The sequence below is a fragment of the Triticum aestivum genome, chromosome 7B (genome assembly GCF_018294505.1).
Source record: "Triticum aestivum cultivar Chinese Spring chromosome 7B, IWGSC CS RefSeq v2.1, whole genome shotgun sequence".
NCBI lineage: Eukaryota > Viridiplantae > Streptophyta > Magnoliopsida > Poales > Poaceae > Triticum > Triticum aestivum.
The window spans coordinates 327,501,068-327,514,030 of NC_057813.1; the positions used below are offsets into that span (position 1 = coordinate 327,501,068).

The following is a 12,963-nucleotide window of genomic DNA, read 5'->3' on the forward strand; positions in this document are numbered from 1 at the left end:
TATCTCAGATTTCATGGCCTCCAGCCATTTCGCGGAATCTGGGCTCATCATCGCTTCCTCATAGTTTGTAGGTTTATCATGGTCTAGTAACATGATATTCAGAACAGGATTACCGTACCACTCTGGTGCGGACCGTACTTTGGAAGACCTACGAGGTTCTGTAGTAACTTGATCTGAAGTTTCATGATCATCATCATTAGCTTCCTCACTAATTGGTGTAGGAATCACTGGAACTAATTTCAGTGATGAACTATTTTTCAATTCGGGAGAAGGTACTATTACCTCATCAAGTTCTACTTTTCTCCCACTCACTTCTTTCGAGAGAAACTTCTTCTCTAGAAAGGATCCATTCTTGGCAACGAATGTCTTGCCTTCGGATCTGTGATAGAAGGTGTACCCAACAGTTTCCTTTGGGTATCCTATGAAGACACATTTCTCCGATTTGGGTTCGAGCTTATCAGGTTGAAACTTTTTCACATAAGCATCGCAACTCCAAACTTTTAAGAAATGACATCTTAGGTTTATTGTTAAACCATAGTTCATACGGTGTCGTCTCAATGGATTTAGATGGTGCCCTATTTAACGTGAATGCAGCTATCTCTAATGCATAACCCCCAAACGATATTGGTAAATCGGTAAGAGACATCATTGATCGCACCATATCAAATAAAGTGCGGTTATGACGTTCGGACACACCGTTACGCTGTGGTGTTCCAGGTGGCATGAGTTTGTGAAACTATTCCACATTATTTTAACTGAAGGCCAAACTTGTAACTCAAATATTCATCTCCAAGATCAGATCGTAGAAACTTTATTTTCTTGTTACGATGATTTTCCACTTCACTCTGAAATTCTTTGAACCTTTCAACTATTTCAGACTTATGTTTCATCAAGTAGATATACCCATATCTGCTCAAATCATCTGTGAAGGTCAGAAAATAATGATACCCGCCACGAGCCTTAATACTCATTGGTCTGCATACATCAGTATGTATTATTTCCAACAAGTCAGTAGCTCGTTCCATTGTTCTAGAGAACGGAGTTTTAGTCATCTTGCCCAAAAGGCACGGTACGCAAGCATCAAATGATTCATAACCAAGTGATTCCGAAAATCCATCTTTATGGAGTTTCTTCATGCGCTTTACACCGATATGACCCAAACGGCGGTGCCACAAATAAGTTGCACTATCATTATTAACTTTGCATCTTTTGGCATCAATATTATGAATATGTGTATCACTACGATCGAGATCCAACAAACTATTTTCATTGGGTGTATGACCAATGAAGGTTTTATTCATGTAAACAGAACAACAATTATTCTCTGATTTTAAATGAATAACTATATTGCAATAAACATGATCAAATCATATTCATGCTCAACGCAAACGCCAAATAACATTTATTTAGGTTTAACACTAATCCCGAAAGTATAGGGAGTGTGTGATGATGATCATATCAATCTTGGAACTACTTCCAACACTCATCGTCACTTCCCCTCAACTAGTCTCTGTTTATTATGTAACTCCTGTTTCGAGTTACTAATCTTAGCAACCGAACAAGTATCAAATACTCAGGGGCTACTATAAACACTAGTAAGGCACACATCAATAACCTGTATATCAAATATACCCTTGTTCACTTTGCCATCCTTCTTATTCACCAAATATTCAGGGCATTTCCATTTCCAGTGACCATTTCCTTTGTAGTGTAAGCACTCAGTTTCAGGCTTTGGTACAGCTTCGGGCTTCTTCGCGGGAGTGACAACTTGCTTGTCATTCTACTTGAAGTTCCCTTTCTTTCCCTTTGCCCTTTTCTTGAAACTAGTGGTCTTGTCAATCATCAACACTTGATTCTCTTTCTTGATTTCTACCTTCGTTGATTTCAACATCGCGAAGAGCTCGAGAATCGTTTTCGTCATCCTTTGCATACTATAGTTCATCACGAAGTTCTACTAACTTGGTGATGGTGACTAGAGAACTCTGTCAATCACTATCTTATCTGGAAGATTAACTCCCACTTGATTCAATCGATTGTAGTACCAGACAATCTGAGCACATGCTCACTAGTTGAGCACTTCTCCTGCATCTTTTAGCTATAGAACTTGTTGGAGACTTCATATCTCTCAACTCGGGTATTTGCTTGAAATATTAACTTCAACTCCTCATATGGCCCATGATGTTCAAAACGTCTTTGAAGTCCCGATTCTAAGCCGTTAAGCATGGTGCACTAAAATATTAAGTAGTCATCATATTGAGCTAGCCAAACGTTCATAACGTCTGCATCTGCTCCTGCAATAGGTCTGTCACCTAGCGGTGCATCAAGGACATAATTCTTCTCTGCAGCAATGAGGACAATCCTCAGATCACGGATCCAATCCGCATCATTGCTACTAACATCTTTCAACGCAGTTTTCTCTAGGAACATATCCAAATAAACATATGAAAGCAGCAACGTGAGCTATTGATCTACAACATAATTTGCAAAATACTACTAGGACTAAGTTCATGATAAATTTAAGTTTAATTAATCATATTACTTAAGAACTCCCACTTAGATAGACATCCCTCTAATCATCTAAGTGATCACGTGATCCAAATCAACTAAACCATAATTGATCATCATGTGAAATGGAGTAGTTTTGAATGGTGAACATCACTATGTTGATCATATCTACTATATCATTCACGCTCAACCTTTCAGTCTCAGTGTTTCGAGGCCATATCTGCATATGCTAGGCTCGTCAAGTTTATCATGAGTATTCTGCGTGTGCAAAACTCGCTTGCACCAGTTGTAGATGGACGTAGAGCTTATCACACCCGATCATCACGTGGTGTCTGGGCACGACGAACTTTGGCAATGGTGCATACTCAGGGAGAACACTTTTATCTTGAAATTTAGTGAGAGATCATCTTATAATGCTACCGTCAATCAAAGCAAGATAAGATGCATAAAAGATAAACATCACATGCAATCAATATAAGTGATACGATATGGCCATCATCATCTTGTGCTTGTGATCTCCATCCCCGAAGCACCGTCATTATCACCATCGTCACCGGCGCGACACCTTGATCTCCATCGTAGCATCATTGTCGTCTCGCCAACTATTGCTTCTATGACTATCGCTACCACTTAGTGATAAAGTAATGCAATTACAGGGCGATTGCATTGCATACAATAAAGCGACAACCATATGGCTCCTGCCAGTTGCCGATAACTCGGTTACAAAACATGATCATCTCATACAATAAAATATAGCATCATGCCCTGACCATATCACATCACAACATGCCCTACAAAAACAAGTTAGACGTCCTCTACTTTGTTGTTGCAAGTTTTACGTGGCTGCTACGGGCTGAGCAAGAACCGTTCTTACCTACGCATCAAAACCACAACGATAGTTCGTCAAGTTAGTGTTGTTTTAACCTTCTCAAGGACCAGGCGTAGCCACACTCGGTTCAACTAAAGTTGGAGAAACTGACACCCGCCAACCACCTGTGTGCAAAGCACGTCGGTAGAACCAGTCTCGCATAAGCGTACGTGTAATGTCGGTCCGGGCCGCTTCATCCAACAATACCGCCGAACCAAAGTATGGCATGTTGGTAAGCAGTATGACTTGTATCGCCCACAACTTACTTGTGTTCTACTTGTGCATATAACATCTACGCATAACACCTGGCTCTGATACCACTATTGGGGAACGTAGTAATTTCAAAAAATTTCCTACGCACACACAAGATCATGGTGATGCATAACAATGAGAGGGGAGAGTGTGTCCACGTACCCTCGTAGACCAAAAGCGAAAGCATTAGCACAACACGGTTGATGTAGTCGTACGTCTTCACGATCCAACCGATCAAGTACCGAACGCACGGCACCTCCGAGTTCTGCACACGTTCAACTCGATGACGTCCCTCGAACTCCGATCCAGCTGAGCTTTGAGGGAGAGTTCCGTCAGCACGACAGCGTGGTGACGATGATGATGTTCTACCAATGCAGGGCTTCGCCTAAGCACCGCTATGATATTATCGAGGTGGATTATCATGGAGGGGGGCACCGCACACAGCTAAGAGATCCAAGGGATCAATTGTTGTGTCTAGAGGTGCCCCCCTGCCCCCGTATATAAAGGAGCAAGGGGGAAGGCCGGCCAGCCTTGGGGCGCACCAAGGAGGGGAGGAGTCCTCCTCCTAGTAGGAGTAGGACTCCCCTCTTTCCTTGTCCAACTAGGAAAAGGAAGGGGGAAGGAAGGAGAGGGAAAGGAGAAGGAAAGGGGGGGCGCGCCCCCCTCCCTAGTCCAATTCGGACCCCCTATAGGGAGGGGCGTAGCTGCCCCTTGTGGGCTGCCTTCCCTCTTACCTGTGGCCCATGTAGGTCCAATAGTCCCCTTGGGGTTTCCGATAACCCCCCGGCACTCCGATAAATACCCGAATCACTCGGAACCTTTCCGATGTCTGAATGTAGTCTTCCAATATATCGATCTTTACGTCTCGACCATTTCGAGACTCCTCGTCATGTCCCCTATCTCATCCGGGACTCCGAACTACCTTTGATACATCAAAACACATAAACTCATAATATAACCGTCATCGAACTTTAAGCGTGCGGACCCTACGGGTTCGAGAACTATGTAGACATGACCGAGACACGTCTCCGGTCAATAACCAATAGCGGAACCTGGATGCTCATATTGGCTCCCACATATTCTACGAAGATCTTTATCGGTCAAACCGCATAACAGCATACGTTGTTCCCTTTGTCATCGCTATGTTACTTGCCCGAGATTCGATCGTCGGTATCTTAATACCTAGTTCAATCTCGTTACTGGCAAGTCTCTTTACTTGTTCCTTAATACATCATCCTGTAACTAACTCATTAGTTACGATGCTTGCAAGGCTTATAGTGATGTGCATTACCGAGTGGGCCCAGAGATACCTCTCCGACAATCGGAGTGACAAATCCTAATATCGAAATACGCCAACCCAACAAGTACCTTCGGAGACACCTGTAGAGCACCTTTATAATCACCCAGTTACATTGTGACGTTTGGTAGCACACAAAGTGTTCCTCTGGTAAACGGGAGTTGCATAATCTCATAGTTATAGGAACATGTATAAGTCATGAAGAAAGCAATAACAACATACTAAATGATCAAGTGCTAAGCTAACAGAATGGGTCAAGTCAATCACATCATTCTACCAATGATGTGATCCCATTAATCAAATGACAACTCATGTCTATGGTTAGGAAATTTAACCATCTTTGATTAACGAGATAGTCAAGTAGAGGCATACTAGTGACACTATGTTTGTCTATGTATTCACACATGTATTATGTTTCTGGTTAATATAATTCTAGCATGAATAATAAACATATATCATGAAATAAGGAAATAAATAATAACTTTATTATTGCCTCTAGGGCATATTTCCTTCAGTTGTTGCTACCTTGCACCATCATGCCAATATTATACACATTTCTCTTCTTGATCGTGATAAAGCATCATATAATTTATGCTGATACAAAATCCAGTAGTGCTTCTTAGGAGTTGCTGGATCTACTCACATGATCTGCGTCTACTTCAATAATTATTTTTCTTTACTTTTACCAACTTCTGCATGTCATCTTCCAATTAATCATTGTTCCATACCAATGCAAAAAATATTATATGAAGTTGCAAGCTAAGGCGTTAAAATGCAAAATGTAATCATGTAGAGACAGGACAAAAGAGGAAAATATTAAACATCAAGGGTAATAGACTAACATACCGCTTCCATTAGCTGCCTTCTATTCAACAATTGTGGTACTGAATTTGGAAGACCAAGACCTTCAAGGTTATTTGACCTAGCTATTAAAAGTATCTAGGTATTTGAGAATTTCTCTCTTAAGCCCATAATCTCTTCATGTGAGAAGCTCTCTGCAATAATCGAAAAGTACCCGAGAAGATCCGTTATGAAGTACAAACATGAGTAACCAATGTCATGCAAGAAGAAAAAGAGGACCATAAGTTCCCTAGGGTCTGCCTTTAAATTAGATACAAGATAATTATGCCCGTGATATCAACATAAACTTGGTAAAACACATTAGTGTAACAAGTTCTATTGGACTAACTGAGATAAATATAATAAGCATGGCCCACTTTACCAGTTAAAATTGAACTATTAAAAACAATAACCAAGACATGCTAATGTCGGTAATAAAAAAGGTAGAACTGATTTGTGTTTCCTAGTTCATACTAGGACAAAGATAACGTTGGAATATGCAGCGAGAAGTGGCTTGATATACTGTTGAAAATAGCAATGTTTTTAAAAAAATCTAACCTTTGACCCATTGTTATGCATAATTCGGCAAAGAAAGAAAGGAGAAAGCCATGACGACTCCTGAGCTTTCTTGTAACCAATATCTGGTTATTAAAAAGGTGGAGAAAAAAGGGCAACCACCCAAAAAGCTTGGTTGATTAGACGAAAGGGGAATCCCAACTATGCATGCTGCCCAAATCAGATGTTGTGATGGGAGCATTTGCAAGAGTGCTTTCTCTAGGAGCTAAAAGAGGCCATAGTCAATCACAACATGTATCCACCAACCATCTTAAAAACCCTCCATACACTTGATACCTAAACATGAATTATATACAAGTCCATTAGAACCAAGAAAAAAACTCATTACTTTCGTGAAATCCAATCGAATTGCTCTTTTCAATTACATACCACGATTTTGTAAAAGGAAGGAGGCAAACACTAGTTGCAAGAAAGCACTGTACCACTTCAAAGCATTGCAAACAATTATATACTTCATATCCCTAAATTATAAAGCCAAATTAGACGAGCATATCAATGCTTGCCATCAATAATCTAGTCTCTGCCAAGTTGCACTCAATACTTAGCAAAGAAGTTATTCACATAATCATTTAGCTTTGCTCGTTTAAGGATAGAAACAAAAGATGTTGAGTCTTCGCCTACCTCTGTGACAACATGTCTATGATTTTGCACATTCTAATATAGTGTTCTAAATAACCCGCTCCATACAAAAGCAAGTTGCACCAGGATGTGAGTAACACAAAAAGCATATAATTTAAGCAATCCAGTGGCATAAAAACATGCATGATAAACACATGGAGGGATAAGGTGTCGAGTAATAACATGTCCAGAAGCAAATGGATTATGAGCTGCAAAAGTAAAGAAAATGCAAATACAAAGCTCCAAGATCTGCCCAAATCAATTGACCACACCCAACATGAACATCTTCTGCATGCAGAATCTTTTAATTGAGAGGATGTCAGGACAATGTAATTGCATGGTTGGAAGGAGGAATCATATATGAACTAGAAAGAAATAAAGAGAAACCTAGCCGAGAATCATGGCAAAGGGTGTTGTTCTGCTGAAATGAAGAGGCGAATGGTATGGGAGGAAGAATATATGCATGCACTTACCCCAAAGCAGCGGAAAGGATGGGCACATCCCCCACCATGATTTTGTGCATAAAAACCGAAGAACGATTGCGTCCTTCAATCTCAATGGGTTAGTTTCGCTAAGAGAACAACCATGGTGTGGACCTGCATCCCCGTGTCGATTGGTTCCCCTCCTTTCTCTCTCTTCCCCCATTCTCCCTCCCTCTCTCTCTCTCTCAGACCGATCGACCCATCCCCTCGTCTCTCGTAGCGGCGTCCGTGTCGGCCTCCCGTGTGTAGACGGATCCCCCTTTCCCTTTCTCCAGGCAGTGACAGGCCCCACTTGTTGTTTGCCTCGAAGCGAACGACCCTGTTTTCCATGCTAGTAGGCAACATCCTTTCTCGCATACCTCGTAGGAACGAGGAGTAGGATAATTGGGCTGAGAGAATAGGCCCACGTAACCAGACGACACATTCCTCTGGAGTAGCAGCCCTTAGGACATTTAGCCCAGAAAAAGACGTGCGGTGGTGGACGCAAAGAGAGCAGTTTTAACGGCTGAGATTTTCTAAATCACACAGATGGATGGCCAGAAATGCTCGGTTAAGTTTTAATGTCCTATAAAATAGATATATTGTTTCCCATGTGTGCAACTAGGGTTCTCGAGCTAGGGTTGTAACAAAATTCCCCAACTGAGCGAGGGCGCTCCATCATCGGGATCTGACAGAGTGGCCATGGACTACACCAACGCCATCCATATCATCCCGGACGCCGCCGGTCCCGAAAGCTGGGCCAACTCTGCGGCGCCTCCTGGCGGGGACTCCGGGATTTGGGCCACCGAGGACGACTACAGCCAGTGGAACGGCGACCAGGGGCTTAGCGGGGGTGGCTATGGCGGTGACAGGAACTCGTCGCAGCCGCATTCAAGGGCCGGCAGCGAGCAGCCGCCGCCGGGCAAGAAGCCCCGGGGCAGTGGGCCGTCGGGCGGCGGCGACGCGGGGAGCACGAGCAAGTCGCGCGCGATTGGGAAGATGTTCTTCAAGACGAAGCTCTGCTGCAAGTTCCGGGCAGGGACGTGCCCGTATGTGACAAACTGCAACTTCGCTCATGGGATGGAGGAGCTGCGCAAGCCGCCCCCCAACTGGCAGGAGATCGTGGCAGCACACGAGGAGGCGACGGAACAGAGAGAGGAGCACCAGATCCCGATCATGACTTCGTCCAACGTGGTGCCTGGTGACAGCGTGTCTGGCAGGGCGTACAAGGGGCGGCACTGCAAGAAGTTCTACACCGAGGAGGGATGCCCCTATGGCGACGCATGCACTTTCTTGCATGATGAGCAGTCCAAGGCGCGTGAGAGCGTCGCGATTAGCCTATCGCCGTCGGTTGGCGGGGGCAGCTACAACTCTGCTACTGCTGCCGCTGCCTCTCCAAATGGACCTACAATTCTGAAGCCGTCGAATTGGAAGACGAGGATTTGTAACAAGTGGGAGATGACTGGCTACTGCCCCTTCGGTAGCAAGTGCCACTTTGCTCATGGAGCTGCTGGTGAGAGCCTCTTTTTCTTTTCATAATCGACTTTAATCCCCAAATTTTACAGACAGCCTATTCAATTGTTATTACCATACGGTTGCATATATTTTTTCCTTGTCTCTGCATGAAATTTCTTCACATTTCATATAAACAATGAGGCCATAATATTTTATAAAGTTACTCATGTCCATTTGATGGAGGATAGGCTTGGCGCAGTAGTAAAGCACTCCCCAATTGTGCCAAGAGGTCCTGGGTTCGACGCAGCCTCTCTGCATTGTACTGTGCATGGGTAAGGCTTGCCTCGTATAATCGTTCCCCAAACCTTCCAGCACTGGGTCTGTCCTTACTCATGTCCATTTGTTCCCTGAGACTGTAACCCAAATTATAGTTGAAATAGAACCTGCAATACAGTTTTCTAGTCAATTCTGATGCTTGCTTTTGCGTACATTCAGATAAGTCATGCTTCTTTATAATTGACCACAATGCATCATATGTCGTACTCCCTCTGTCCAGAAATACTTGTCATCAAAATGTATAAAAGGGGATGTATCTAGATGTATTTTAGTTCTAGATACATCTCTTTTTATCCATTTTGATGACAAGTATTCTCGGACGGAGGCAGTATTTTAAACCTATCCTGACACTTTTGCGTACACTCAGATAATTATTTCTTCTTTATAATTGACGATAATACATCATAGGCCTGATTTCAACTGTGTTCAGCAGCTTACCTGAAACTCTATGATTGGAAGTATGTACATTCCAACACAGCTACTGGACTAGTAGAACAAATCAGGCCAGGTTTATGAGTTCTCTATGGGTCTTTAAGATTGTTCAGAACCTACATCTTGGTACTCACGAGTGTGAGATAGCATTCACAATTTTTTTTATGCTCAGCCCTTGGTCCATATCAAGTTTAATTAGTTTCCAACCTATGTGATGCTTAGCAGTCTAGCTGTGCACAATAATAGTTGGGATCCAGTCCACTGGTAAATAGGTGAATGATCCAACTGGGTTCATCCTTGCAATTGCTCTCAATTGTGTCACTCGCATTATACAGAAGTTGGTTACAGGCAGTAGCATCGCCAGCATATAGGAAAAATTCCCTGATATCTTGAACCTTGATCTGGATTTGGCTTATGAAGTCTTATAGAGTAATGTACATAATATTTTCAGTGGTGCTAACATACATGTTTGTAAGTGACAGCAATTTGTGTTATGAAACTACTTGCTTTGTAATTGTAGGATTAGAAACCCATGGATCAAGGAAGATATCAGAAGTAAACCAGATTCAAGATGACTAGATATTGTTTTCTTTATGAAGCCAGCTCCTAGTAAAATATGATCATCAAACTTACTGATTACTGATTAGCTTATATGGGTTAGGAAAATGACCACGTGTTATTTTGATATATTTTATGGTTTCCATGTTGGGTATGGATCTTCTAAGTTCTGGGTTCAGAATAAGTCATTCTAGGTGTAGTTGGATTTGGTATTGGTCTATTGGGTTTTACATAATTGCCATATGGGCTGATGCCCACTTGCCCTGATGCTAGTTGTTTTTGTCTGTGTTGCCTTATTATTACCTGTAGACAATTGATATCTCCAATGCAGGTCTTATCTTGCACAATGTTTTCTATTTTATGCCCATGACCAGCATGAGCATTTGCAAGATAAGTGAAATTATGTAGTACTGGCACCACACATGCCATTTTTCTGTCGTACACATGCCTGGTGCATGATTCATGCTTAATGGCTTGGATTTTCTTAGATGGTTACAAATAGACACCTAATTACCTTTTGCTGCTATGTACAATGTCTATTTCTTATGATTTCATACTTCTTTTGGATTCATCAGATAAACCGCTGTTGACTGAAGCCCTGTTTGGTGGGAGCCTTAGGCTATGTTTGATAGTAAAGCATTGCAAAAACTACAGTAAAAAAGTATTGCAAAAATGAAAGTATATAAAAGTTGCAATAATTTATCCTATAGGTATAAAACATACTGTGGTCTTGGCATAACAGAGTATTTTAGAGTATTCACAATACTGAGAACCTGTTTTGGCGCTGCGACGTTGTAAAAGCTGGCTAGCCGTTAGCTAGCAAACACTCACGTAAGCAACTGATCAGCCTAAGAGCAGCCCTGCACATGGCGACCTGTTGAGAACAGTGGGGAGGAGGATAATGACGTGTGACGCCGTTCTTTTCGGCTGCTCAGTTCTTAAAAAGGAGGTCTGGGGTTCTTTTTATATAATACAGAGAAAAAACGATGGTTTGGCAAATACTGTAGTATCAAAACGAGGCAACCAACCAACCCATTGTAAATATAACTGGTAATCTAAAAAACTGTAGTATTCTCATAAGCTTAGAAAATACTACTCCGTCCCATAATGTAAGACGTTTTTGCAAGCTAGTTTAACTTACAAAAACGTCTTACATTATGGGACGGAGGGAGTACTTTGCTACCAAACAGGGCCTTAATGTACATAATGTACCTAATCTAGTTTTACATTACTGACATATATTTTGGTCGTAATTGCAGAACTCCACAAGTATGGTGGGGGACTTGTCGACATTGACGGGAGGGACATTGCATCAACTCCGGATTCGAAGCAGGCTACGGCATCTTCGAAACTTCCTGTGGAGACTGCTGCTGCATCCACTGCGGTGCCCCCTCATGCAGACGTGTACCATTTAGGCAGCCAGTCACAGCGTTCCGCCTTGGCTAGCCAAAGGTCCGGGCAGCTACAGAGGCCAATCCAGAAATGGAAAGGCCCCGACAAGATCAGCAGGATCTATGGTGATTGGATAGACGAAACTGACTAGGAAGAGGAGCGCCGTGTCTGTCTCCTTTACCCAGTTTAGTTCTAGTTGGCATTGCAAAAACCTAGTGCTGGAAGAGTCTGCGTGTTGTAAGACTAAAACATTATGCTGCCGCAACTTGTATTGTGTCTGTTGTATGCTGATTGCAGTGAACTCGCCGCTGGGAGAGCTGTATGGATGGTAGTGTTCTGGTTTTCTGGATATCTGAAAGTCTGAAGTACATGTTTCGTTTCTTTTATTTTTGAGCAGAGTCGGGAAGGAAGGAGCCTAAGTTGAAAAACAGCATCCGAAAGATTCACAGGTAGAGATAATACGTACATTGGAGAAGGAACAGAGGTATCTATCGTAAGAAAAAGAACAGAAAGCCGGGAAATGAAGAAAAGAAAAAGAAATTACAGCTTAGCCCGGCCATATTTCAAGGTAGTTTCTAGTTTTTCTGTTTTTCGATTTGGTTTAGGTCGTTTCTTTTTGCCCAGTCCAGTCTTGACACTAGTGTTTTTCACTCCGGGCTCAGCCTGAAAAAAAATGACTCTTTAAATTATTTTTTTGACCAGGAAACCGTAGAACGTTCTACGGTAAATTATATTAATAAATTATGTACAAGCAAAACCGATTACATCACAGCAATCATCCAATACCAGTTTTGTGAAACATGAGAACAATTATAAATTCTGTATAACCCAGGAGCTAATCTTGGCCGCTTTAGTTTGCTTTGCTTTTATCTGTGCTGCCTATAGACCATCTTGAAGATAGAATTTCCAACCCTGAATATGAGGAACTGCTGCACGAAAAATCTTGTCATTTCTGATGGACCATATGCTCCAATAGCCCATCACAATAATATCTAGGGCAATATCTGGAGGGAGTTGCTCCAAGGCAAGTTGAAAGTCATCGAAGACAGATATTCCTCTTGGCTTGGAAGGGATGATGGTATCCCAACATTGGAGAGCCAAGGGGCAATTCCAGAATAAGTGAAGCAGCATCTCCTCCGTGTTATCTGAACAGAGTGCACAATTGTAGCCGGTGAGATGCATAGATTTCCTATGGAGGAGGTTCCTTGTGTTGATCCTGTCATGAAGCAGCAACCAAATAAAAATCTTGTGCCTCAGTCTGCAACTTGTATGCCAAATCTGTCTGAAAATCGGGTGCACCAAGCTGGGTCCACATATATGATGATACATCTTGATGGAGGAGTATCCTTTGGGGGCTCCCAGAACTTGCCATT

At 42.3% G+C, this 12,963-nt stretch overlaps 1 protein-coding gene across 1 annotated transcript; it reads left to right on the forward strand.

Annotated features, from left to right (window-relative positions):
• The first annotated feature begins 8,026 nt into the window (after nucleotides 1-8,026).
• LOC123157300 (zinc finger CCCH domain-containing protein 56) lies at nucleotides 8,027-11,976 on the forward strand. Its single transcript, XM_044575558.1, has 2 exons — nucleotides 8,027-8,930; nucleotides 11,458-11,976. Exons 1-2 carry the CDS (start codon nucleotides 8,120-8,122, stop codon nucleotides 11,739-11,741), a joined length of 1,095 nt encoding a protein of 364 aa, XP_044431493.1. The 5' UTR covers nucleotides 8,027-8,119; the 3' UTR covers nucleotides 11,742-11,976.
• The last annotated feature ends 987 nt before the right edge of the window (nucleotides 11,977-12,963 follow it).